At 49.4% G+C, this 27,105-nt stretch overlaps 1 protein-coding gene across 4 annotated transcripts in view; it reads right to left on the reverse strand.

The window, feature by feature from the left end:
* gdpd5b (glycerophosphodiester phosphodiesterase domain containing 5b) overlaps positions 1 to 27,105 on the reverse strand; it is a 256,227-nt gene that overhangs the window by 44,014 nt on the left and 185,108 nt on the right. For all 4 annotated transcript variants that reach the window (XM_038818004.1, XM_038818002.1, XM_038818003.1 and 1 more), the window contains exons 5-10: positions 26,046 to 26,105; positions 24,027 to 24,125; positions 22,851 to 22,944; positions 21,543 to 21,688; positions 5,444 to 5,526; positions 371 to 521 (exon numbers count right to left, since the gene is read on the reverse strand). In XM_038818004.1, the coding sequence (XP_038673932.1) occupies positions 371 to 521; positions 5,444 to 5,526; positions 21,543 to 21,688; positions 22,851 to 22,944; positions 24,027 to 24,125; positions 26,046 to 26,105 (633 nt within the window). The remainder of the gene's footprint in view (positions 1 to 370; positions 522 to 5,443; positions 5,527 to 21,542; positions 21,689 to 22,850; positions 22,945 to 24,026; positions 24,126 to 26,045; positions 26,106 to 27,105) is intronic.

Genomic DNA, 27,105 nt, shown 5'->3' on the forward strand with positions numbered 1-27,105 from the left:
GGAGGAGATTACAGAGATTGGGAGGAGGCCATGGAGGGATGGAAATTTCAAATTCAAGAACCAGATGGGTTTTTACAACAAGCGACAATGGTTTCCTGGTTATCATTAGACTTTTAATTCCAGACTGTTATCCCATCTGCTATGGTGGGATTCGAACCCAGGTCCCCAGCATTACCCCGAGTGTCTGGATTACTACTCCAGTGACAATACCACTACACCACTGCCGCCCCTTGTGAAACAAAGTGCTCGGGATCAAAATGGGACAACAATTCCTGGGAAAACGCAGGGGTGGGGAACGGACCACGCTCAGGAGCTTCTGGGCCATACCCATTCTCCTGCAGTTTGAGCAGGGTTCAAGCCTGCGTTCTACCTGAAAGAACCAGCGGCCCGCGTTCAGCATCTCCAGGCTGGTCCAGTTGAACATGGCGGCGTTGTCAAGGGCCCGTTTGGGAAACAGCTCCTCCACGTCGGTTGTCCGTCTCAGCGTCGTGTCGTGGATCAGGAACGGAACGCCATCATAGCTGAAGAGAGTAAGCGGATGGGTAAATGAGCCGTTAAAGCTCGACTAGCTGGTGTTAAAGCTCGACAAGTGTCCCCAGTCTGAGCGAGCGAGAGAACCACATGGGCACACGTCCTGTTTATATATCAATGTGGACTGCACAATCTTCCCTTCGTAGAGACTAAACAAGAAAGGCTGCGTTTATATAGTCCTGAAGCACTTTACAGTTAATCGAGTATGTTCAGCTTTTGTGATGCAGCACTCAATTTGTACACAGCAAGCTCCCCAAAGCAGCAATAATCCAATAATCACTCCCTCCCTATTTAGTAAGATCCCCTCACAATTGTGAATCACTCTATTGAATCACCAGTGTTCGTTGCCCCTCGAACTGAATGGTTTGCTCAGGTTTTTTTTTTTAAAGAGGGCAGTTAAGAGTCAACCACATTGTTGGGGAAATTAGAGGACCTGGAGGACGAGTAAGGGCTGCCCAGGGGGAACCGATTTGAGGCACTTGCAGGTCTGGGATTTCATGAGAGAGGTGCCATTCTTTCCTGGGTTGCCACCCTTAGGGCTACAGGATAAGGTGCTTCGAGGGAGGGGATAGGGGAAGGGAAGTTATTTGAGGTCTACAAAGAGGTACTGGACTGGATATTGAGCGGAAGTGGGAGGAGGAGCTGAGGGGGGGGGGGGGTGTGGTGGGGAGCGGAGTCCGAGGCGTGCGGGTAGGCTCTCCGGAGCGAGAGTCCGTCCTCGTCGTGGGCGAGGCAGCGTTTTATCCAGTTCAAAGTAATCCACAGGGCGCTTGTGACGGTGGCCAGGATGAATAGGTTCTTTGAGGGGGTAGAGGACAGGTGTGGGCAGTGCAAGGGGGGGGGGGGGGGGGCACGAATCATGCCCATATGTTTTGGGCATGTCCGAAGCTAAAGAGGTTCTGGCAGGGGTTGGCGGACGCAGTGTCTGAAGTTTTGGGGGTAAAGGTAGCCCAGAGTCCAGAAGTGGCGATAATCAGGGGTGTCGGAAGAACCGGGGGTCCACGGGGTGAAAGATGCCGATGTTTTGGCCTGTACCTCCCTGATAGCTCGGAGGGGGATTTTGCTCAGGGGGAGGGACTCGGAGCTGCCGAAAGCGGGGGTGCGGTTGATGACCTGGCAGAATTCCAGAGGCTGGAGAAGGTCAAGTTCATCCTGAGGGGGTCGGTTGATGGGTTCGCTTGGAGATGGAAACCCTTCATTCATTTCTTTAAGGAAGATCGAGGGGTCAGCAGAGGGGGGGGGGGGCGGGGTAAAGGGGTTAAAATGGGGAAGGCAGGAGAGGGGGAGGGGGAGTGAGTGTTGGTTATTTACAATGTTATATAATTTTACTTCTGCTTTTGTTTGTTTCATTTTTTTAAATGGAGTCAACTGTGGGTCTGGAGTCACATGTAGGCCAGACCAGGTAAGGACGGCAGATTTCCTTCCCTAAAGGATATTAGTGAATCAGACGGGTTTTTACGACAATCGGCAATGGTTTTGTGCTCACCATTACGGAGACCAGCTTTATATTCCAGATGTATTTATTGAATTTAAATTCTACCAATTTAAGGGGTGAAGGTTAAGAGTGGATGAGGAGGTGTGTTTGTGCGTATGCGCACGCATGTGTTTATGAGTGTGTGTGTGTGCATGAGAAAGTGTATGTGCATGGCAGTATGTGCACTCATGAGTATGAGTGCGTGCGCACGAGTGTGCGCATGTGCATCAGTGTGTGCGCGCGCATCAGTTTGTGCGCGCATGAGGATATGTGTTTTTTTGTTATTCGTTCGTGGGCATCGAAGGTTGTGCCAGCATTTATTGTCCATCTCTAATTGCCTTCGAAAGATTGTTAAGAGTCAACCATATTACTGTGGGTCTGGAGTCACATGTAGGCCAGACCGAGGTAAAGACGGCAGATTTCCTTCCCTCAAGGGCATTAGTGAACCAGATGGGTTTTTACAACAATCGACAATAGTTTCATGGCCATCCAGATTTAATTCCAGATTTTTAATGAATTCAAATTTCACCATCTGCAGTGGTGGGATTTGAACCTCGAACCCCAGTGCATTATTCTGGGTCTCTGGATTACTAGCTCAGTGACAATACCACGACACATCCACCTCCATATATGTGTGTGTATGTCGTATGAGTGTGTGCACACACACACACACACACAGTGGAGCCACTGAGTGAGTCAGTGAGCGCAGGGCGAGTAAATGGGGGTGGAGGTAAAGTTGGGAAGAGGGGCTGTGCCTTGCTGGTGGAAGCTGCTGCTGCTGGTTGCTTATGGGCGGCACATTGGTTAGCACTGTTGCTTCACAGTGCCAGGGTCCCAGGTTCGATTCCCGGCTTGGGTCAATGTGTGGAGCCTGCACGTTCTCCCAGTGTCTGCGTGGGTTTCCTCCGGGTGCACCGGTTTCCTCCCACAAGTCTCGAAAGACGTGCCGTTAGGTGAAATGGACATTCTGAAATCTCTCTCTCCATACCTGAACAGGCAACGGATATTGGCGACTCTAAGACCATAAGACACAGGAGCAGCATTAGGCCACTCGGCCCATCAAGTCTGCTCCGCCATTCAATCATGGCTGATATGTTTCCCATGCCCATTCTCCTGCCTTCTCCCCATAACCCCTGATCCCCTTATTGATCAAGAGCCTATCTATCTCTGTCTTAAAGACACTCAAGAGATTTGGCCTCCACAGCCTTCTGTGGCAAAGAGTTCCACAGATTCACCACCCTCTAGCTGAAGAAATTCCTCCTCATTTCTGTTTTAAAGGATCGTCCCTTTAGTCTGAGATTGTGTCCTCTGCAACTAGTTTTTCCTACAAGTGGAAACATCCTCTCCACATCCACTTTATCCAGGCCTTGCAGTATCCTGTAAGTTTCAATAAGATCCCCCCTCATCCTTCTAAACTCCAACGAGTACAGACCCAGAGTCCTCAACCGTTCCTCATACGACAAGTTCTTTATTCCAGGGATCATTCTTGTCAACCTCCTCTGGACCCTTTCCAAGGCCAGCACATCCTTCCTTAGATACGGGGCCCAAAACAGCTCACAATATTCCAAATGATGTCTGACCAGAGCCTTATATTGTCTCAGAATTACATCCCTGTTCTTGTATTTTAGCCCTTTCGACATGAATGCTAACATTGCATTTGCCTTCTTAACTGCCGACTGAATCTGCACATTAACCTTAAGAGAATCGTGAACAAGGACTCCCAAGTCCCTTTGTGCTTCTGATTTCCCAAGCATTTCCCCATTTAGAAAATAGTCTATGCCTAGATTCCTCCTTCCAAAGTGCATAACCTCACACTTTTCCACATTGTATTCCATCTGCCACTTCATTGCCCACTCCCCTAGCCTGTCCAAATCCTTCTGCAGCCCCCTTGCTTCCTCAATACCCCCTGTCCCTCTACCAATCTTTGTATCATCTGCAAACTGAGCAGCAGTGCCTTCAGTTCCTTCCTCCAGAGTATTAATGTTTATTGTGAAAAGTTGTGGTCCCAGCACCGACCCGAGGCACACCCCGCTAGTCACCGACTGCCATCCTGAAAACGGTCCCTTTATCCTCACTCTGCCTTCTGCCAGTCAGCCAATCCTCTATCCATGCCAGGATCTTACCCTTAACACCATGGGCTCTTAACTTCTTTAACAGTCTCCTATGTGGCACCTTGTCAAGGACTTTCTGGAAGTCTACACCCACTTCCTTGTTACCTCCTCAAAGAACTCTTAACAGACATGGGGATTTTCACAGTAACTTCATTGCAGTGTTAGTGTAAGCCTACTTTTGACACTAATAACGATTCTTACTATAAAGTACTAGAAAATAGTCTATGTCTAAATTCCTCCTTCCAAAGTGCATAACCTCACACTTTTCCACATTGTATTTCATTTGCCACTTCATTGCCCACTCTCCTAGCCTGTCCAAATTCTTCTGCAGCCCGCCTGCTTTCTCAATACCCCCTATCCCTCCACAGATATTTGTATCATCTGCAAACATAACAACAGTGCCTTCAGTTCACCTGAGGAAGGAGCAGTGCTCCGAAAGCTCGTGTTTGAAACAAACCTGTTGGACTTTAACATGGTGTTGTAAGACTTCTTACTGTGCTCACCCCAGTCCAACGCCGGCATCTCCACATCATACTATAAAGTTGTAAGACATGCATGTTTGTGTACGTATGTGCGTGTGCTCATGTGTATGTGTATACGTGTGTGTTTACGCATGTGTGTGTGCGTACATGCATGTGTATGTGCACATGTATGTGTGAGCATACGTGTGTGTATATATATATATATATGTGTGTGTGTGCGTCTATGTGTTTGTGAATGTGTGTGAGTGTGCACGCATGTACGTGCGCGTATCTACGTGCATATGCATGTATATGTGTGTGTCCACATGCGTGTGTGTGAATATGTGTGCGTGCATATGCGTGTATGTATGCGTGTTGTGTGTGTGTGTGCAGATGTGCTGTGGCGGTGAGGGAAGAGACTCATTACATCCTCCATGGGAGTGGAGGGCAGAGAGGCTTCACTGAGCCCTCAGCACAGCTTGTCTGAAAGTTACACAAAGTAATATCTTTACAAATCACTTTAAATACTCGAGATGCTTTACATGCCGATCTAGAATTCTCAAACTTTGATAATTATACACTGAATACTGCTTTATTGCAGGTTTTCTGAAGGTGTCTGGGGTTCCATTGAAAAATAGCTTGCAAGCATCGATCGAGACTCTGCAGTCAGGGAAACCAGCCTCACCTCACTCCTGAACGATTGAACCCTTATCCTGAGGCTGTGAGATTGCGATAAGACGGGAATCAATTGTCAGAATCATTGAATCCGTGTAATTAGCTAGTTCCAGTGTACTGGTCTTATCAAGTAGACGATAAACAATGTCTTTGCTTAATCTTTACAAGTGCAATAAAGTGTCGGAGCTCACCTGATTGTGACATTGATGTTGAAGCCATCCGCCCTCCTCTCGGCTGCTTTCTGGAATGACATCAACGTGTTCTCGGGGGCTAACTGCCAACAGGTAACAGAGCAGGGTCACAAATCAGGACGTGCAAGATTCAAGGATTACATACCCGTTAACCGCTCCGAATGTCATTTCAGAACCTCATGTCCAGTGAAATCAACTAAATTAACCCCAAAAAACATGTTGCCAATCTATTCACAACATGCCGTTCAGCCCCACAACATAGTCCCGCCGGTCAGTTGATAGGCCATCAACCAATATTCATTCTCAATCCATACTCCCCCAATCCCTCCCTCCTCCCCCTCCCCTCCCCCTCCTCCTTCCCCCCCATCTCCCCCCCTCCCTCCTCCCTCCTCCTCCCTCCCCCTCCTCCTCCCCCCCTCCCTCCTCCTCCCCTCCCCTCCCCCCCTTCCCCCTCCCCCCCTCTCCCCCCCCAGTCCTTGGCCTGCTGCAATGTTCCAGTGATTCGTAACACAAACTGGAGGAACACCACCACATCTTCCGATTCGGCACCTCACAACCCTGAGTTCAACAACTTCAGGCTATGAACGCTCCCCTCCATCCTGACCCCCCACCAGCCCCCACCCTTCGCCCCCCCCCCCCCCTCGGCTTACCCCAACACATCCCCACCGTGACCCGGCCATCAGTCCCCTGCTGTTCGGTTTTGCTTCCACTGACCCTTGTCCTCCCATTGACACATGCTGCTGTCTTATCTTTTGCCACTATTAAGACTATTAAGTGCTCAATGGCACCATTAACACCCCCTCCCCCCTTTACCTTGTGTCCATAACACCTTTGTCAATCTCTCCAAAGCTCCAACTGTAGCCATCTGGGGCGGCCACGTCCTGATTACAAAATGGACACTTTGCAAAGAATGCAGGGAAAATGGACAATGCTGAGAAAGCAAGCAGGTGCAAGGTTTGTCTGTTGATTGGAGCTGTAGCTCCCAGACAGGACCGATACTGCAAAGCCATTACCATCCTAATGAGCCATCTCCGGGATCAAAAGGGTAACATTTAAGTAAACGATACTAAGGCAGACACCCCGGCGCCAGAGGAGACTAGAACAAAGCAGGCCAACGGCCACCTAGGGCCTGCCCAGCAATCAGGACAGCCACCCCGTTATTGGAGGAAATCAATACCAATGATCAGGATACGGTCCAATTAATTGGGGCTAAGTTCAAGGCCCGCCCAAAAGCCCACGAAGCCCCTTTGGGTATAAGAAGAAGCCCCCAAGAGAGAATCGCTCTCTTGGCCTTGGCTCTCAGCGACGAGAGACCTGCCTAGCAGCTGCACCAGAACAAGTAAGTCCAAAGTCAACGCACGCTACGAGACAGACGCTCCTAGCTACTATTCCATACCAGCTCAACCCCAGCAGCCTCAGAACCGGACAACGGCCATTGTTCCTCTGACTGAGTGGGCACCCGAAGTTAAGTATAGGCTTTAGTAGTAGTGATAGTTTAGTTGGTAGAGTTTGTGCACGAGTATATTTGACTGCGTGTGTAAATAAATGAGCATTGATTTCGAACTTACTAACTGGTGTATCGAGTCTTTGATCAGTATTCGGTTTTGAACCTTGTGGCGGTATCGAAAGACACCTGGCAATTCTCGAGCAAACGTAATTAGAATTAAGGAAGGCGACCATACTAACCGCCATAAACAGAGCCAATTAAAGAGAGAACACAACAAGCAACACAACGTATCCCTCTCCTTCTACTCTTCCTTCCCCACCTCCTCTACCTGCCTCTCCAACTGTATAATCCATCACATTTTACCCCTCTTCAGCTCTGAAGAAGCTCCATGTGGACTCGAAGCGTTAACTGTTTCTCTGTGCACGTGAAACTGGACCCGGGTTCCCGGGAGGCCATATTCGGGGTGTCGGACCAGCCAGGGTTGGAAACGGGTGCGGAGGCCGATATCATAGCCTTCGCCTCGTTGATCGCCCAAAGGCGGATCCTGATAGGTTGGAGAGCAGCCTCTCCACCTGTGCCCTGGTGTGGAGGGGGGACCTGTTGGAATTCCTGACTCTTGAGAAGGTTAAGTTTGAACTGAGGGGAAGGATTGAGGGGTTCTACAATTCATGGGCATTATTCATTATGCACTTTCAAGAACTGGATACCATCGAACATTCATTGGGGGGGACGGGTGGGGGGTCTGTGTGTATCGCGGGTGATTATGGGTAATCCCTGATTCCTTTTTGTCACTTGTTCATGTGAACGTGCAGGCGAATGTTTAGGGGTTTGGTGGGAGGATGGGATCGTTGTTATTGATATGGGGATTGACATATCTGTTGCTGATTATTGTTGGTGGGGGTAAATTTGGGAGAAAATGTGAAAAAGGAGGAGAATAAAAATATATTTTTTTAAAACTGTTTCTCTCTCCACAGATGCTGCTGGACCTGCTGAGTTTATCCAGCATTCCCTCTTTTTATTTCACATTTCCAGCATCACCAGTATTTTTGCTGTTATTGGGGGTGAAAGGTTATCGGGGCTGGGCAGGAATGTGGGGTTGAGGTTACAATCAGATCAGCCGTGATCTTATTGAATGGCGGAGCAGACTCGAGGGGCCGAGTGGCCTACTCCTGCTCCTAATCCACGTGTTCATATGACTGCACTCGCTGAGGAACCAACGCCCTCAACGGAATACCGATTTCGGAGCAGGATCCCCGAGGATTCCTGCCCCACTTGTGGACTGCCTGGCGGTAACCCATTCCCTCTCTGCCTCCAGGCCCTGAATCTGACGTGTAACCAATGCGCTGTCCACGTAGCTCTCAACCCTGAAGTTGCGTCACTCACCCCAACCTCTGCTCGAGTCCCAATACCAAGAGTTCACGTTGTAGCAGCTGGCAACGCATCATAGAATTTACAGTGCAGAAGGAGGCCATTCGGCCCATCGAGTCTGCACCGGCTCCTGGAAAGAGCACCCTACTTAAGCCCACACCTCCACCTTATCCCCATAACCCAGTAACCCCACCCAACACTAAGGGCAATTTTGGACACTAAGGGCAATTTATCACGGCCAATCCACCTAACCTGCACATCTTTGGAATGTGGAAGGAAACCGGAGCACCCGGAGGAAACCCACGCAGACACGGGGAGGACGTGCAGACTCGGCACAGACAGTGACCCAAGCCGGAATCGAACCTGGGACCCTGGAGCTGTGAAGCAATTGTGCTAACCATTGTGCTACCGTGCTGCCACTGGCCATCTGGTCATCGAGGATACGGGTCGCGTCCATGCACATATTACAGGGCACGCATTCCACTCGACGGTTCTGCCCTGGCTTGTCTTAACTTTACTCCCTCACGTTAACTTTATTCTATTTTGGATTGCTTATAGCACGTTAAATTGGTCCCAACTTTCCCTCATTTCAGACGCACTGTCCCTCACACCGAGCAACTTATTAGTTTCTTGTGACATCACCGTCGCCTCACAATAGCTGGAACGGTGATACGGTGAAAAAGTTGGAAGAGTCCTTCCATTTTATTTCCCCTTTCTTTTAAGTTTGCTGTTGCACTTTTGATTCATGATTAATGGACATGTGTCTCTTTGAGGGAAGTGGTCTATTCCTTTAATTCCAGCGGGATGATCCAGAAGGCGGCTCTGTTTTAGTCTGACGTCAGCGATGACTCAAGATTGATTGGTGTGGCTGGCGGCCAATAAATGAGCCCAAAATCTGCCCAGCAACAGATGGTGACTGGATATTACCTCACTGTAATATTTCTCAGAGCCACGTGGTTCCATTTTTGTTTCACCTTTGGTTCTGCAGTCTGGGTGGTGGATTCCAGCTAATTCACTCCACACAAAAAAAATAATCCAGCTAAACTCCCGTCACGACGCCACTGTGAGGGCTGCTTCTCTCGCCAGTAAGTCTGGGTGCTGTCCTGTCGGGACTGCAAAGGCTTGAAATCAAACCCCGAGCTGAAGGCCAGATTTGATGTGAGACAGCGTCTCTCAGGGAAGAAATAGGCACAATTGTGAACCTGAGAGTTGAAGGCCCCAGTTTGATAAGAACTAAGGTGACTCTCCAGAAGACCGGCTGCCTGTAAACACAGTACTGAATGAATGAGTCTGCCAAGAAGACCATCGCCAGCTGTAAAGAGGAGGCTTTCATTGACCAGCGTGCAGTAAGGAAAGCCTGCTACGAAACCACCATTGGAAACAAAGACTCTTTTCCTTTGACCTTCATCCTCTTTGTATTCACCTTTTCACCCCCCTCTGTGTTTGTCTGTTATGTGTGTGGGTAGAGGGTGGGGTGGTTAAAGAGGGTAGGTTAGCTTACCATTATTGAATTCCATTCACTGATAATTTAGCCATGAATCTTGTTATAAATAAACAGTAATTTTATTACAACTTACAAACCTGGTGACTGTAATTATTGGGCAGCCAAGGGCCAAAGAATCGGGGGAATTTAATGAAAATTATTGGCTACTTCACAGTGTTGTGACTCCGGGGCCTGTGGGACTGGAATTGATCGCACATTAGCCCAGGGTGACGTAACACAGCGTAACAGCGAGACGGTGAAACAGTGCGCATCCCAGCCCGTGGCCGTCTCCTGCAGCTCGGCGCTGACTCAGTAATGTACCAGTCAGAGCAGCAAGTCTACCTGGCAACTTCCCTGCTCGCTCTACCAGGGGGGCAGCCACCCGGAGTCATGGACAAACACAAATCTCCACTACTGCAAAAGGGCTTTTAAAGATCAAAAGCTGTGGAGGGAGAATCAGAGAGATCCTTTCAGGTCGAGGACCTTTCTTCAGAGCCCACTGACCTGAGCCGTTACCGCTCTTCTTCTCGACAGAGATGCTGCTGACCTGCTGCACATTTTCAGCATTTTCTGTTCTTATTTCAAATTCCCAGCACCTGCAGTATTGCACTTAAATATTTTAAAAAGTGCAATACTTGCATCGGCCACTGGATGGGGCAAGGTGACAACATGTAACATATTTTTCAGTAAATGACAGTAACCGCATTGGTGGGTTAGCATCACATAGAATTTACCGTGCAGAAGGAGGTCATTTGGCCCATCGAGTCTGCACCGATGGGAAAGAGCACTCCAACTTAATCCCATGCCTCCATCCCATCCCTGTAACTCAGTAACCCCTCCTAACCTTTTTGGACATTAAGGGCAATTTATCATGGCCGATCCACCTAACCTGCACGTCTTTGGACTGTGGGAGGAAACCGGAGCACCCGGAGGAAACCCACGCACACACGGGGAGAATGTGCAGACTCCGCACAGACAGTGACCCAAGCCGGGAATCGAACCCGGGACCCTGGAGCTGTGAAGCAACTGTGCAAACCACCGTGCTACCATGTTGCCCTAAGTGACATGATCATACTCACATAGTTCCTTATTACATGCTTAATGGGGCAGTGTAGAAGGAGCTTCACTCTGTATCTAACCCCGTGCTGTACCTGTCCTGGGAGTGTTTGATGGGAACAGTGTAGAGGGAGCTTTACTCTGTATCTAACCCCGTGCTGTACCTGTCCTGGGAGTGTTTGATGGGGACAGTGCAGAGGGAGCTTTACTCTGCATCTAACCACGTGCTGTACCTGTCCTGGGAGTGTTTGATGGGGACAGTGTAGAGGGAGCTTTACTCTGTAACTAACCCTGTACCTGTCTTACACATGCTGACAATTAAATGGACCATGATCTATTCTTAAATGGTGATATTCCTCATTCTGCTCACTGCAATAAGCTCACGTGCTACACGAATATTGAAATATTGAGGCCCCTGTCTTGTTGCGATCCAGAACCATGAGTTAGGGGAGCATAGGGATTTTATTAAACTTTGCTTTTAAAAAAGTCAAATCGTAACAAATTAATAACAAATTATTTAATTCCCAGGAGGGTGTGTTTTTGAACAGGGTTAAGTTTGATCTATTTGAGCAAGAGGAAATTAGAACTAACTCCTGCAGAATTCAGCGTCCTGTGAATGTCATGCATATTTCTGGAATCAATCTTGAAGTCCAACGGTAACATATCCAAGTGCAAAGTCCTTTGTACGTTTCAGGTGCCAATGTCAAACTAAACCTGCCTTTAATTCATCAGCTGGAGGACAAATCTCGGGGACAGTTTAGGGAAAGGCACTGAATTCACAAGCCAGCTGCTGGTGTTGGGAGGATGTGGGAGTAGGGGGGGGGGGGGGGGGGGGGAGAGGGGGTGGTCCCTCGGTGTGGTCCGCGCTAGTTTCCAAAGTGGGTGGCAAAACCCATGGAGTCTGGGATCGGGCTGATCCACCCCCTCCCAACAGCCACGGCCTCACTCGAGCAAACCCGAATATCCAATCTCCACCAGACCCCCTGATCCTGGCCACACTGTACGTGGGGGGGGGGGGGGGGGGGGGGGGGGGGGTCAGCCAGTTTATAGCTTTGCCTCTAGGTGGAGCACTTCCCACAAACAAATAAGCGGAACCCAAGACAGTCTAGTATTTCCGTAGTGCCATTCATGTCCTCAGACCTCCCTAATACAGCCAACAAAGTACTTTTGAGGGGCAGTCACTGTTGTTCAGTAAGCAGTGCGGCAGCCAATTTTAGCGCAGCAAGGTCCCAGATTTGAGACAATGACCAGGTAATCCGTTTCGGCGATGTGGATCGAGGGGTGATTATTGGCCGAGACAGCAGGGAGATAGATTTCCTCTGCTCTTCTTCAAAATAAAGCTGCGATATCTTTCACATCCACTTCGGAGGGCAGAAGGGGCCTCGGCTTCAGGCCCTTTGCAAAACAAAACAGCACCTACAACCGTGCAGTACTCCCTCAAGTGATGTGGGGCGTCAGTCTAGACTATTGTACACAAACCGCTGGAACAGGACTTGAACTCACACCTCCTGACTCAGGAGGCAAGGATGTTACCCACTGCTATAACCCCCACGGGAAATACGGGAACACCATTGTTGATCTCCCTGTGGGACCTGTAGAGTCCGGGCTCCCCAGAGAGAGGGCGACAGAGGCCACCCAGCTGGAACTCACTACTAACTAACATTTCAGCCAGCCCGAAGCAAGGGCTGGGGTGGTTAGTTCTCCCAGCATGGACTGGAATGGGAGCAGGGGCAGCACGGTAGCACAGTGGTTAGCACTGTTGCTTCACAGCTCCAGATTCCCAGGTTCGATTCCCGGCTTGGGTCACTGTCTGCACGTTCTCCCCGCGCCTGCATGGGTTTCCTCCGGGTGCTCCGGTTTCCTCCCACAGTCCAAAGGTGTGCAGGTTAGGTGGATTGGCCGTGCTAAATTGCCCTTGGTGTCCAAAAAAGGTTAGGTGGTGTTACGGGAATGGGGTGGAGGTGTGGGTTTGGGTGGGGTGCTCTTTCCAAGGGCTGGTGCAGACTCGATGGGCCGAATGGCCTCCTTCTGCACTGTAAATTCTACGAGTGACTGCCTTGAGCATAATATTGTACACGGTTAAATAAATCTCTGTTCTACTACCGCTAGCTTCCTAAAGTTCTAAGCTGGCGACAAGGACAAAAGGAAATTCCAGACTTGCTCGTGTAACCGTCTAGCCATGTGTTCAACTACTATCCCGGAATGTGGGGACATCACAGTTCAGGGTGCCACTATTCAGCAAACTGGAAGTCTTCAATGCAGGCCTGGAGGACTGGAGCCAGTATGCTGAGTATATGAGGGGTTTCTTCCAAATTAACAGGATTTGGGGGACGAGAGTCAGAAAGCCATCCTCCTGACCCCCTGTGGAGCCCCCACTTTTGGAACATAAAAAGATCTCAGGTACCCGGCCGCACCGGACCCAAATCGTTTGATGAGCTGGTCGTTTTGGGTGTTGATCGTTATGATTCTAAGCCTTTGTGATCATACAGCGGTATAGGTTTATTACATAGACGCAGTGTCCAGGCCGAGCGGTCAATATTTCTTGAGCTGTCAAAGGCATCAAGCTGAGCGCTGCCAGTTCGGGCTGGCCCTCCACCTGGGACAGGAAGTGGTTGGTGGAACTCATCTTGGATCTGATATGGGCCATCGAACCTTTACTACCCTGGGATCACACAGAGAGGGGAGTGTGGGAGTTCAGGGATCAGACAGAGAGAGGAGTGCGAGGGTTTCAGGGATCACACGGAGAGAGGAGTGCGGGGGTTGCAGAGGTCCACGGAGAGAGGAGTGCGAGGGTTTCAGGGATCACACGGAGAGAGGAGTGCGGGGGTTGCAGAGGTCCACGGAGAGAGGAGTGCGAGGGTTTCAGGGATCACACGGAGAGAGGAGTGCGGGGGTTTCAGGGATCACACGGAGAGAGGAGTGCGGGGGTTCAGAGGTCCATGGAGAGAGGAGTGTGGGGGTTGCAGGGGTCCACGGAGAGAGGAGTGCGGGGGTTGCAGGGGTCCATGGAGAGAGGAGAGCGGGGGTTCAGAGGTCCACGGAGAGAGGAGCGCGGGGGTTGCAGGGGTCCTCAGAGAGAGGAGTGCGGGGGATCAGGGGTCCACGGAGAGAGGAGTGCGGGGGTTGCAGGGGTCCACGGAGAGAGGAGTGTGGGGGATCAGGGGTCCATGGAGAGAGGAGTGCGAGGGTTCAGAGGTCCATGGAGAGAGGAGTGCGAGGGTTCAGAGGTCCATGGAGAGAGGAGTGCGGGGGTTGCAGGGGTCCACGGAGAGAGGAGTGCGGGGGATCAGGGGTCCATGGAGAGAGGAGTGTGGGGGATCAGGGGTCCACGGAGAGAGGAGTGTGGGGGATCAGGGGTCCATGGAGAGAGGAGTGCGAGGGTTCAGAGGTCCATGGAGAGAGGAGTGCGAGGGTTCAGAGGTCCATGGAGAGAGGAGTGCGGGGGTTGCAGGGGTCCACGGAGAGAGGAGAGCGGGGGTTCAGAGGTCCACGGAGAGAGGAGTGCGGGGGTTTCAGGGGTCCATGGACTATGGCGTCCATAGTTTGGTCCTCTTTCTGTTTCGAACTCCCGCTGTACCATAAGACATTGGAGCAGAATTAGGCCATTCGGCCCATCGAGTCTGCTCCGCCATTCAATCATGGCTGATATTTTTCTCACCCCCATTCTCCTGTCTTCTCCCCATAACCCCTGATCCCCTTATTGATCATGGGGCAATGTCGGTCCGGCCAGGTCACCTCCGAAAGCACAACCCCAGAGGCAATTCCGCAGCCGGGTAAGACTCTTGGGAGCGCTGACCAGCGGGATAGCTCCCCCGAGGATGAAGTGGAGAGCCGGCCACATTGCCAAATATGTGGTCAGGGGGCTCATGAGGGTCAGAGCCACCAATTCCGGCACAAAGAAAACCATCCATGGCAGCTACCGAGACCACCCGGATGAGGAGGACTGGTTGATGTAACTTTATTCCCAGAGGAATTAGCATTGAAAAGTAGGGAAGCTACCTTTAGAGAGAGTTATCGTGCAGGTCCGTGTGCCGGACTATTGAACGAATAAAGAGACACTGGAGAGGGTGCAGAGCAGATTTACAAGGATGATACCAGAAATGTGTGGGTTTAGATATCAGGAAAGGATTGACAGAATGGGCCTCCTTTACTTGTGAAAATAGAAGGCTGGGGATGAATAATCAAGGTCTTTAAAACGATGAAAGGTTAGTTGGATTCATCGTACTAAATTGCCCCTTAGTGTCCAAAGATGTGCAGGTTAGGTGGAGTTATGGGGTTAGGATGGAGGAGTGGGGGGGGGGGGGGGGGATATAGAGAGAATGTTCCCTCTTCTGAAGAAGATCATAGCTAGAGATATGAGCTAGTCAACAAGAAATCCAATTGGAAATTCCAAAGAAACTTCTTTACCCTGAGATTGGTGAGAATGTGGAACTCGCTCCCACAGGGAGTGTTTGAAGTGAATAGCGTAGTCGTATTTAGGGAAAATTGGATAAACACGAGGGAGAGGAGAATGGGAGGATACAGTGATGGATTTAGACGTGTAAAGATGAAAAAATGAAATGAAAATGAAATGAAATGAAATGAAAAATGAAAATCGCTTATTGTCACGAGTCGGCTTCAATGAAGTTACTGTGAAAAGCCCCTAGTCGCCACATTCCGGCGCCTGTCCGGGGAGGCTGGTACGGGAATCGAACCGTGCTGCTGGCCTGCTTGGTCTGCTTTCAAAGCCAGCGATTTAGTCCAATGAGCTAAACCAGCCCCTATGGCATGAAGCTCGAGTCGAGCATGGTCACCAGCATGGAGTAGATGGGCCAAGTTGCTTGTTTCTAAACTGCGCGTCCTCTGCAACCCTGGGCAGGATTTATCGGCTATTCCCGCCGGTGGGATTTTCCAGTCCCACTGACGGGCGCGACCCTGCCTCGGGTTTCCTGGCATTCAACGGGAAACACGTGGCTTCGGTAAATCCCCCCCCCAGTACAACAGTCTTTTGGATTCCGCGGCACGAGCGGCACCTCTTTCCTGGCACAGAAACAACTCATTTCATCTGTCGGGTCCATGCAGGTGTTCATTCTCCATTCAGGTTACCTACTGAAAGACTGGACCCTCTTCCTCTCACCCTATCAGCAGGACCTATTCCCTTTCTCCCCGAGCTTCCTGTTCACAGGTTGAGAGTCCGTTTCCCTGGTCAGACTGTTGAGGAATAGAGGACACAGTCTCAGGATAAAGAATCGGTCATTTTGGACCGATTTCTTCATCCATGTGAATCTTGGGAATTCTTGTTTTACGTATTTTTATGGGAATTTGGGCGTCGCTGGCTGGGCCAGCATTTGTTGCCCACCCCGAATTGTTCTCGGGAAGCTGGTGGTGAGCTGCCTTCTTGAGCCGCTGTAGTCCCTGATGTGTAGGTACACCCACTGTGCTGTTAGGATAAGTATTCCAGGATTTTGACCCAGCGACAGTGAAGGAACGGCGATATATTTGCCATTCAGGGTGGGGAGTGACTTGGAGGGGAACCTCCAGGTGGTGGGGTTCCCAGGTATCTGCTTCCCTTGTCCTTCTAGATGGTAGTGGCCGTGGGTTTGGAAGGTGCTGCCTAAGGAACCTTGGGTGAGTTACTGCAGTGCATCTTGTAGATGGTACAGACGGCTGTTACTGTTTGTCGGTGGTGGGGGGAGTGAATGTTTGTGGAAGAGGAAGCAATCAAGCGGGCTGCTTTGTTGAGGATGGCGTTGAGCTTCTTGAGTGTTGTTAGAGGGTTAAGCTACAAGGAGAGATTAAATTAAAAAATTTAAGGTAGCGTTCCCTGCAATTTGGAAGATTAAGATGTGATTTGTTGACAGTTTTCACAGTATTAAGGGTGCAGATGGGGTAGACAGAGAGAAACTAGCCTAAACCCACTCTGTGGAAGACGGATATTCACTCCTCACAAACGGGTGAGGTGAGAACCATTTCCCCAGGAAGCATTTTTTCTCAAATTCCCATCCAGTTTTTCCCGAGGGGGCAGCTATTCTCTGGATGTTCCTGACTTGTTTTTCTTGTTGCCCTTCTGAGGTATTTATCCAGTTCCATTTTAAGGCTCCCGTTGAATCTGTTTCCACCGCCCTTTCAGACAGTACATTCCAGACCATAGCTACTCACCAAATTAAAGAAACTCTCCCCCCCACCCACTCTCTCCCCCCCCCCCCCCCCCCCCCCCCCCGCCCCACTCAGTCCACTTCACTTTGATTTTATTAATTATGTTAAATCTGTTTCATCTGGTCAGTGGCCCACCTGCCAAGTGGACAGAGTTTCCCCTTATTCACCGTGCCAAACAGACTCTTCAGGATTTTGAAAGCCTCTATTAATCTCTCCTTAACTTCCTTGGATCTTAGAAATGTGATAACTCTCGGGTCATTTCATGGTATTGGCACAGCTTGCCACTGGTGGCAATGAGGGTCTTCGGTGTATGTGATCTTTCATAGTTACCATAGAATTTACAGTGCAGAAGGAGGCCATTCAGCCCATTGAGTCTGCACCAGCTCTTGGAAAGAGCACCCTACCCAAGGTCAACACCTCCACCCTATCCCCATAACCCAGTAACCCCACCCAACACTAAGGGCAATTTTGGACGCTAAGGGAAATTTATCATGGCCAATCCACCTAACCTGCACATCTTTGGACTGTGGGAGGAAACCAGAGCACCCGGAGGAAACCCACGCACACACGGGGAGGATGTGCAGACTCCGCACAGACAGTGACCCAAGCCGGAATCGAACCTGGGACCCTGGAGCTGTGAAGCATTTGTGATATCCACAACGCTACCTTGCTGCCCATTTCGGTTTTGGAAAGGCAAGGCAGCCAATTTCGGGCAGAAATTCGCACAAACCTCACCCACGGTTGCGCAATTTCCCTAACCCATGGGCCGTGGACGTGCAAAACGAACTGGAGTCCACCCTTGATTGAGTATTACTGCCTTTTCCAGGAATAGGTCCTGTTTGGAACAGGACTATTCAGTTGGAAATTTGCATGGTGGGAATGAATTGGAACGATTTGGTGCATTCCATATCTGCACAGTGGGGAGTGGGTGAGAATACACTTGGTCCAATTGTACGCCAGACAGTCGGAGTTAATGGGAAGGGGTTTGGTCCATTGGAATTGTACACACTAAGGGCAGCACGGTGGCCTAGTGGTTAGCACAACCGCCTCACGGCGCTGAGGTCCCAGGTTCGATCCCGGCTCTGGGTCACTGTCCGTGTGGAGTTTGCACATTCTCCCCGTGTCTGCGTGGGTTTCGCCCCCACAACCCAAAAATGTGCAGAGAAGGTGGATTGGCCACGCTAAATTGCCCCTTAATTTGAAAAAATAATTGGGTACTCTAAATTTATAAAAAAAAAAGGAATTGTACACACTGGGAGTGAACAGCGATTGGGATTATACACACTGATTAGTCAATTGTACACAATTGATTCATCAATAGCGATTGGAATTGTGCACACTGGGAGGGAAATTTAAATTTTGTACATTTTGGGGGAAGGGGACGAACAAGAGCTGCAATCCCACACAATGTGTGTAAATGGGGTTTCGATTGAGAGTGGAGCGAATAGGGTGAGACAACAGACTTATTTGTTAGGCCAGTGACTCATTAAATTAAGTAAAATACATTCCGCCACCGCAAGAACTCTAATGAAGTGAAATGTGAAAAGGTCGCGCGGAAGCCTTGCAAAAATAAATGAAAAATACAGGAGCAATGTTGGTGTGGGCCACTTTCAAACTCATTATTCTCAATCTCAGACACAGCACTTCTGCATTTTTGGCCTTGTGACGATGCCAGATGGCCTGTTACCATACCGACACTGCCTCAGCGCAGAAACATTAACAATTCAGATTTTGACTCATCTTTTCCATCAAACGCATCTTTCAATTGATCGATTTTTCAAAACCCTTAAATCAGAATATGTTGGAAAGTCATGAATCACTGAAACTGCCCTCCCCCCCATCCACCCCCCCCCCCCCCCCCCCACACCCAAAATAACAGGGCAAACATAATTTACACTCCTGAGAAATTAGGCAATTTAACTGTACTTAACACTCTGAAGTCCCACAAATACAGCACCGTAGGGCAAACCCATCGATATACTCAAAGGAAGGAGTCTTACACAAAAACATAATAGGAGTGGGCCCCAAGCAGACCCAGCCTGTTGCATGATGGTGTCAAAACCAGCATGCCATTGAAAAGGTGCATGGCACAACAAGGGTTAATATTTGGGCAGCACGGTAGCATTGTGGATAGCACAATTGCTTAACAGCTCCAGGGTCCCAGGTTCGATTCCGGCTTGGGTCACTGGCTGTGCGGAGTCTGCACATCCTCCCCGTGTGTGCGTGGGTTTCCTCCGGGTGCTCCGGTTTCCTCCCACAGTCCAAAGATGTGCAGGTTAGGTGGATTGGCCATGATAAATTGCCCTTAGTGTCCAAAATTGCCCTTAGTGTTGGGTGGGGTTACTGGGTTATGGGGATAGGGTGGAGGTGTTAACCTTGGGTAGGGTGCTCTTTCCAGGAGCCGGTGCAGACTCGATGGGCCGAATGGCCTCCTTCTGCACTGTAAATTCTATGATATGGGACTGGAGAATAGCACCACCCACAGTATGCTGTATAGAGTCACAGGGTAATAGACTGAGAACACAATCTAGAGAGAATACTCTGTCGGCAGCCAGTTTGCAAGGAGCAACACCGGATGAGACAATACCCTGGAACTTATAAACAGATAAAGACGAACAATAAATGGTTCACGTTTAAACATGTAAGCTCCATGATCTCATCATTGAGACATCCAAACTACCCACTATATGACACATGGCGGAAGCAGACAACAACTTAACACAGAACTTGCTCTGCCAATCAATATGGCAATGGATGGTGTTCCATCTCAATCCACCTTCCCTCTTGACCCTCATGTGCCTTACGGCCAAAAATCGATCGATCACAGTCCTGAGTGTACTCAATGACCAACCTGTTTTCTAGGGTAAATAATTTAAAATATTCACTACCCTGCATGAAAGAATTTCTCCTCATCTCAGTCTGGCTGGCCCTTTGTCTGATACTGTGCCTCAGAATTCTCAAATTCTACACTCTGGGGAAACAGCCTCTGAACATCTATCCCGCTCGGCCTGTTTCAATGAGGTCACCTTTCATTCTTCTAAACTCCAGAGATCAGTGGTGGGATTCTCCATTAGCAGGCGCCAAAATCGGGAAAGGCGATTGGGCCGAGAATCGGTTCAGACGCCAAAATCACAGCAGGCGCCGATTCGATGCCGAATCGCAATGCTCCAGCACCTCGACAGCGGGTGTCGATGTGTTCCGGAACGCACGTACAGGAGACACCGTTTGCATATTAATGAGCCCGGAATTCTGCGGGGCCTCTGCGATTCTCCGTCTCCGATGGGCCGAGTCCCCGACGGCGCCGATCGCTTGTGCTTTTAAAAATGGTGAAACCGGCGTGGTGGGTGCTGAGGGAGAGAGCGGGGATGCGGAAAGTGTCCAATATCGCCATAGTTTGCTGACAGTTGTGCCGCTGGCCGGGGGCTTCTGCCAGGGTCGGGGGGAGTAGCGGGGGGGGGGGGGGGGGGGGGGGAGCAGTGGAGGCGGGGTAGACGGGCACGGAGCACCATTGCCGCAGCCGGCAAGGCAGCCATGCAGCTGCGCACACCGCTGACTGCCCACTGTGAGCTTAGGGCCACGGGCCGACTAGGTGCCCCCCCCCCCCCATGGCAGCCCCCTCAAGGAGCTCTGGCCCCAGCCAACCCATCAGCGGGATGGGCGCGCTCCAGCACAACCAGTGCCATCTTGTTGGCTGGGATGAGTGTGTGTGGGGAGTGTAATGTGTGCGCACAGCTGCAGCTTGTCAGCCTCCCGAGTGTCAATCACGGACCCAGCGAATCCCGCACCGTTTCACGTTGGAATCGATTGTATTCCACGCGGCACTGGTGCCAACACCTCAACAGTAACGGAATTGGGCCCGGTGCGGGGCTGCTTTTTCTGTCGTGAAAGTCCATGAATTCTGCGTTGGCGTCAACTCATACTCTCAGAACAGAGAATCCCGCCCCATAGCTCCAATCTACTTGACTTTGGAATCACTTCGAGCCAAGTCACCTGACTCGTATTCCACGTGGCAACGCAGCTGCTAATCTGCGGGATGTTGGGTGGGAAACCCGGGAAAATCAGTGCCCCTGTTTTCTATTACAGTCATGCCAGGAGATCGGGAGGAATCCTGTGATTATCCCCGGTGCACAGGTTTACCTTCATTGTGGAATCAAAAGCACATTGACCGTCAAGGAGTTGATCATTGATCACCAATGAATGCAACAGACTTGTCGCGGTGTCACAGTGGTTAGCACTGCTGCCTCTCAGCGCCAGCAACCCTGGGTGACTAGCTGTGCAGGTGGATTGGTCATGCCGAATTGCCCCTTAGTGTCCAAAGATGGGCAGGTTAGCTACAGGGATAGGGTGGGCATATTGGGTGCTCATTTGGAGGGTCAGTGCAGACTCAATGGGCCGAAAGGCCTCCTTCTGCACTGTAGGGATTCTATGGAAAGGGGGAATGTCCTCATCCCATTCAATACTTCCCTATTTATACAAGCAGCGTTGAAGATGCATTTATTCAAAAGGAAATTCTGACTCGGCTAATGATCCTTTCCCACTTGGCAGCATGGAAGAAGATGAAAATTTACAGCAGAGGCCATTCAGTCCATCAACAGTCAGTGGTTACATACCATCGGCACGCCCCGGTTTCCAATGATGGCTGGCCTCCGGCTCAAATCCTCCCTCTTCATAATACAGGGAGAATAGATGATTAATGGGAGCAAGTAAAGTGCTATTAAGAGTCCTAAATACGTGAAGATTAGAAACATCTGAAAAACTGAAAGAAGATGAATTGAAATTATTAGCAAGCAAGACAGAACGGGTCTTTAAAATTAAACAGGTGCAAACTAGCAATCACGACAATAGGCCCACACTTTACTGGGACAACAATGGCAGGTTTAATGGGGCTCACCATTATTAGTGCATAAAGATATATGTCAGGGGCTGCGAACTGCCAGATGATTCACGTCGCTCCACCATTAGCCTTACCGAAACGCCAGCTCACCCTCAACGTCCCTGCATGTTCAGTGAAATTGCTGCATTCGCACATCAACCGCCCACAAAACATGCCGAGAAAGTTAGGGCTGGTAGTTAACTGCATAAGAAAGGTTTTGATCAGGATATTTTTATTCCTGACTGCTCTCAATCTCTCCGGCCCAAGCAAGGAGGAGTTGGCACTGCAACTGTGGCTAATGAATTGCTACTCGAGATTGTTATTCCTTATTCCCCCGTTCTCTCTCTTTTATTTCTCTCTATAGAATAGACTATAGAACAGTACAGCACAGAACAGGCCCTTCGGCCCTCGATGTTGTGCCGAGCAATGATCACCCTACTCAAACCCACCCTATACCCGTAACCCCCTTAACCTTACTTTTAGGACACTCAGGGCAATTTAGCATGGCCAATCCACCTAACCCGCACATCTTTGGACTGTGGGAGGAAACCGGAGCACCCGGAGGAAACCCACGCACACAGGGGGAGGACGTGCAGACTCCACACAGACAGTGACCCAGCCGGGAACTGAACCGGAACCTGGGACCCTGGAGCTGTGAAGCATTTATGCTAACCACCATGCTACCGTGCTGCTCTTATGTGTTTTTCCCTCACTTTATTTCTCTTTCTGTACCTGATTTGATTCTAATCCACCCAATTTCCTTCTCTGTCGTTCCTCTGTTTCTTTGGCAAGCCTGAAATCTCGCTGGTGACGGCAATAGACTGTGGGTCCCGCTGTTCACCGAAGCTCCACGTGGGCCTATTGCCCTCGCTGCAACCGTTAGCAGCTCCCACTCCCAGCCCGTTCCCTTCAGGCCATCGCATAAATCTAACTGGTGGGGGCACGCGACGAGATGCCCCATCCCCGCAAAGCCTGAGCCAAGGCAAAAAGAAGGGAGCCCGGTTGATTCCCATGGTCAGGCAACGGTTAACAGGCATCTACGTACCAACTTTCTCTGACCGAGCAAATTGCCCGGCAATAAGCCAGGCCAGCATTGTAGCAGCAGCAACTGCGCCGATGTGCAGGAATGGTGCCGTGGCCTGTGTGAGGAAGAGAGGAATAAAACATCAGTCTTACTGTTCCATCTTTACTTTCTCCTTCTCATTATTTTTTTTAAATGCAGCGAGTTGTTCTCATCTGGGATACACTGCCTGCAAGGGCAGTGCAAACACATTCAAGATTAACTTTCAAAAGGGAAATATCATGGAATCTACAGTACTGAAGGAGGCTATTCGGCCCATCGAGTCTGCACCAGCCCTTGGAAAAAACACCCCACGCAAGCCCATGCCTCAACCCTAACCCAGTAACCTTTTGGACATTAAGGTGCAATTTAGCACGGCTAATTCACCTAACCTGCACATTTTTGGACTGCGGGAGGAAACCGGAGCACCCGGAGGAAACCCACGCAGACACGGAGAGAACGTGCAGACTCCCCACAGACTGCGACCCAAGCCGGGAATCGAACCCGGGTCCCTGGCGCTGTGAAGCAACAGTGCAAACCGCTGTGCTACAGTGCCACCATACTTGACAAAGAGACACCTGCGGGGCTGTGGGAAGTAACTGGGGAGCCCTATTAAAGACAAGGCAACAGAAAAATGCTGATGCTGAAAATCTGAACTGAACAGAAAGTGCTGGAAATACTCAACAGGTCTGGCCACATCTCTGAGGGGTGAAGAAAATAGGGCTGTCAAGAGCTAAGACAGGAAGGATGGACCAAATGGCCTCCTTCTGTGCGACCAAATGTCAATTGGCCGGTCTCATTCTCAGTAATGGTGACCATGAAATGATCGATTGTCGTAAAACTCCATCTGGTACACTAATGTCGTTTAGGGAAGGAAATCTGCCGTCCTTACCCGGTCTGGCCTACATGTGACTCCAGATCCATAGCAATGTGGTTGACTCTTAACTGCCCTCTGAAAAGAGAGCTGACTGGTGGTGATTTAACCCGAGGGTCACCGCATCCCAGGGGAGGGGCAAGGTTGAGAAGGCCCTGGATAACCACAGCCAGTATGTGGAATTGAACCCACGCTGCTGGCATTGCTCTGCATCATGAACCAGCTGTTCTGCAAACTGAGCTAAATCAATAATTAATAATAATGGTAATAGTAGGATGAATACTTACTTGGAAAGATATGTGAATAATATCCCATTCTTCATTCCACAACTGATTGACTGAAATCATGGCTACGGATATGGCCACCAATACTACCGTCAGCCCAACCTAGAAAAGCAGAGATGTTTGTACCTTGCACACTCATGGTCTACACTATCGAGATAGAATGATCTTATAGTGCTGGATTCTGACAAGTACATCAATGAGGCGGAGGGAGCACTCTGTCACAGGTTGCCAACTCTTGCAAATTTCAGGCACTGAGAAACAGGAGGAGGCCATTCAGCCCCTCGGGTCTTCAGTGAGACAATGGCCAATCTGTATCTCTTTTTTTTTATAAATGTTTTTTATTGAGTTTTCATATTTTATATATGACAAATTACAAATTATTAGAGAGAAAAAAAAAAAAGAAAACACAAAAATTTAGCATGAATATTTACAGGTAAACATCTTCATAACAACAATTGTGGCCGCCCCCTTTAGCCAGCATACATATTTTACATTCCCCAATATGGCCGAGGCACATGTTTATAGGCATTTATTTATAGTTTGGTTTTGGGCCTTGGCTTGCCAGCAAACCCCCATAACGAGCCCGTAACCCCCCCCCCCCCGGCTACCCTCCCCCGATTCCCGTCCATTTTCCCCTGATTCTTGGGCCAATCTGTATCTCTGCTCCATTTTCCCAACACCCTCGGTCCACAATCTTTGGCCTCCTTACCCAACAAAAAACAATCCCGGTCTTGAGATTGTTCCGCAGAAATCCACCTGACTTTACAAAGAGAAACTTGCTCGAGATAGCAAGGACGCCACTCAAGGTTTTTTCTATGTAGATCTGAGAAAAGGGATGGCTAAGGATAACACAGCCTCTTAAAGGGAAATTAATGTGTCCCGGACTTGAAATTCATGCAAACGTATTGAATAATGACATTATATTGCTCTTCAAACTGAAGAATAAGGGTAATAAAAACTGGGTAATGAAGGGGAAAGGTGCGGAAATGTTAGGTGCTTCAGCCATGATCTTCCAAAACCCTTTTGATTTAGTAATCTTGGATTTGAAATTGGCCAATGGTGCTCCATTACTTGAAAAGTTATTTAAAAAGCAACTTGCGTCCATACAGCGTCTTTCACAACCTCTGGATGTCCCAGTGTGTTTTATTTTCTGAACTATAGTTACATTTTTTTTTAAATTTTGAGGACCACATTTTTTTTCCAATTAAGGGGCAATTTAGCATGGCCAATCCATATAATGCACATCTTTGGGTTGTGGGGGCGAAACCCACGCAGACACGGGGAGAATGTGGAAACTCCAGACGGACAGTGACCCGGGGCCGGGATCGAACCCGGGTCCTCGGTGCCCTGAGGCAGCAGTGCTAACCCACTGCGCAACAGCGCCACCCTTGAACTGTAGTTACTGTTGCAATGTCAGTAACGCAGCAGTCAATGTGTTCACAGCAAGCTCCCCCCTCTCCCCACCCAGCTTTTCTTCAAAATAGTACCATGGAATCCTTTCTGGCAATAGGACGGACGGAACTTCGGTTTCACCTTTCACCCAAAGGACAGCACCCCTGACAGTGCAGCACTCCTCAGTGTCACGCTGGAGGGTCAGAGTGGATTTTTGTGCTCAACGACCTGGAGTGGGACTTAGACCTTCTGATGCAGAGACCAGAGTGACGGTCATTGAGCCATGGCCAGTCGGGGTATGGGGCCCATTGTGATGCCCTACTTGGTCCAATAACCTGCAGGTGATGAACCATCCAGGAGAACGGTCACTTTGTAGAATCCTATCTATCACATGATGCACAAAGAGGCGGGTCGACCTGTGGTGCAACCCAATTAATTAGCCCACTTCCCCCCTGCTCTGTCCCCGCAACCTTGCTATCCAGGTACCTGGTGTCCAGTTCTTGAATGAGGTGCCAGACCGTTCTGTCACCCATGGGAAATAAAGCGAGAGGTGAGTCAACAAGCACGAAGATGGGAGGCGAAAGGAAGGATTGTTCCTGGTGAAATCTCTCCAGATATTCTCACACTTACCTTGTGTAGCCAGTGCAGATTCATCTGTTGCCCCACTGCTATGTGGCATAATGCTAAAATCTGAAAAACGAGCCATCATTACATTAATTGGAACCATAAGAATCGTACAGCATAGATAAAAAGACCATTTGTACCTTTACTGGCCGTTTGGAAAGTTACATCGCACCAAACCCTACGACAGCCTACAAATTACCTTTACTGGGCTCCTTCATTGCCAAGATCACAAACCACCCCCCATCCCCCCCACTCACCAATACCCTCCTCCCATCAATCTTAATACTACTGTGATGTGAGAGGACCTTTAAGAAACGGGTGTTTATCAGTGATGTCAGAGTGTGGGTGGAGCTGGGCTGTCTGTCAACTTTTTACTTTCGTTTTAGTCTGTTTGCTGAAGGGTGTGGTTTAGTTTTGTTTTCAATGTTGGAGCTGAAACCAGACAAAACACGTGTACTGCTGTTCTCTCTGCCATGAAAAGACTATCTCTTGACCATTTGGTGAATTCAGAATTATAAATGTTTTCAGTAGTGACTTTAACCTGATGTGCTTCTGTTAAAGGTTATGTTTTTTTGCAAGTCTTCTGGATGTTAAAAGGACAGCTTAATCATTACTTAGTGTTGTATTCTTTGGGGGTTGTATTTGAATTAATGGTTGCTAAAATGTTCACTGTTTGTTTTAAAAAGGTTAACTTGAGTTCATAGAATAAACATTGTTTTGCTTTAAAAAATACTTTTCCATTTCTGCTGTACCACACCTGTAGAGTGGGCCATGTGCTCCCCGTACCACAATCTAGTAAAAGTTGTGGGTCAGGTGAACTCCATGATACACTTTGGGGTTCTCTAAACCCTGGCCCATAACACTACACCAGGCAGAATGCACCGGTTCATCATTCTCATCATCTGGAGAAGGTAGATGTCAGCTTTCCGTGAGTCAGACAGGAGGGGGTTTGTCAGCAATTCTCGCAGCCCGCCCAGTTTTTCGTTACGATCGACTTTGCTGATAATTCAAATTGCTGAGAAAAGGCATTTTGTTGAAGCTTTTCGTCCCACACTCAGCAGGACGA

This window comes from Scyliorhinus canicula, chromosome 14 (assembly GCF_902713615.1).
Source record: "Scyliorhinus canicula chromosome 14, sScyCan1.1, whole genome shotgun sequence".
NCBI lineage: Eukaryota > Metazoa > Chordata > Chondrichthyes > Carcharhiniformes > Scyliorhinidae > Scyliorhinus > Scyliorhinus canicula.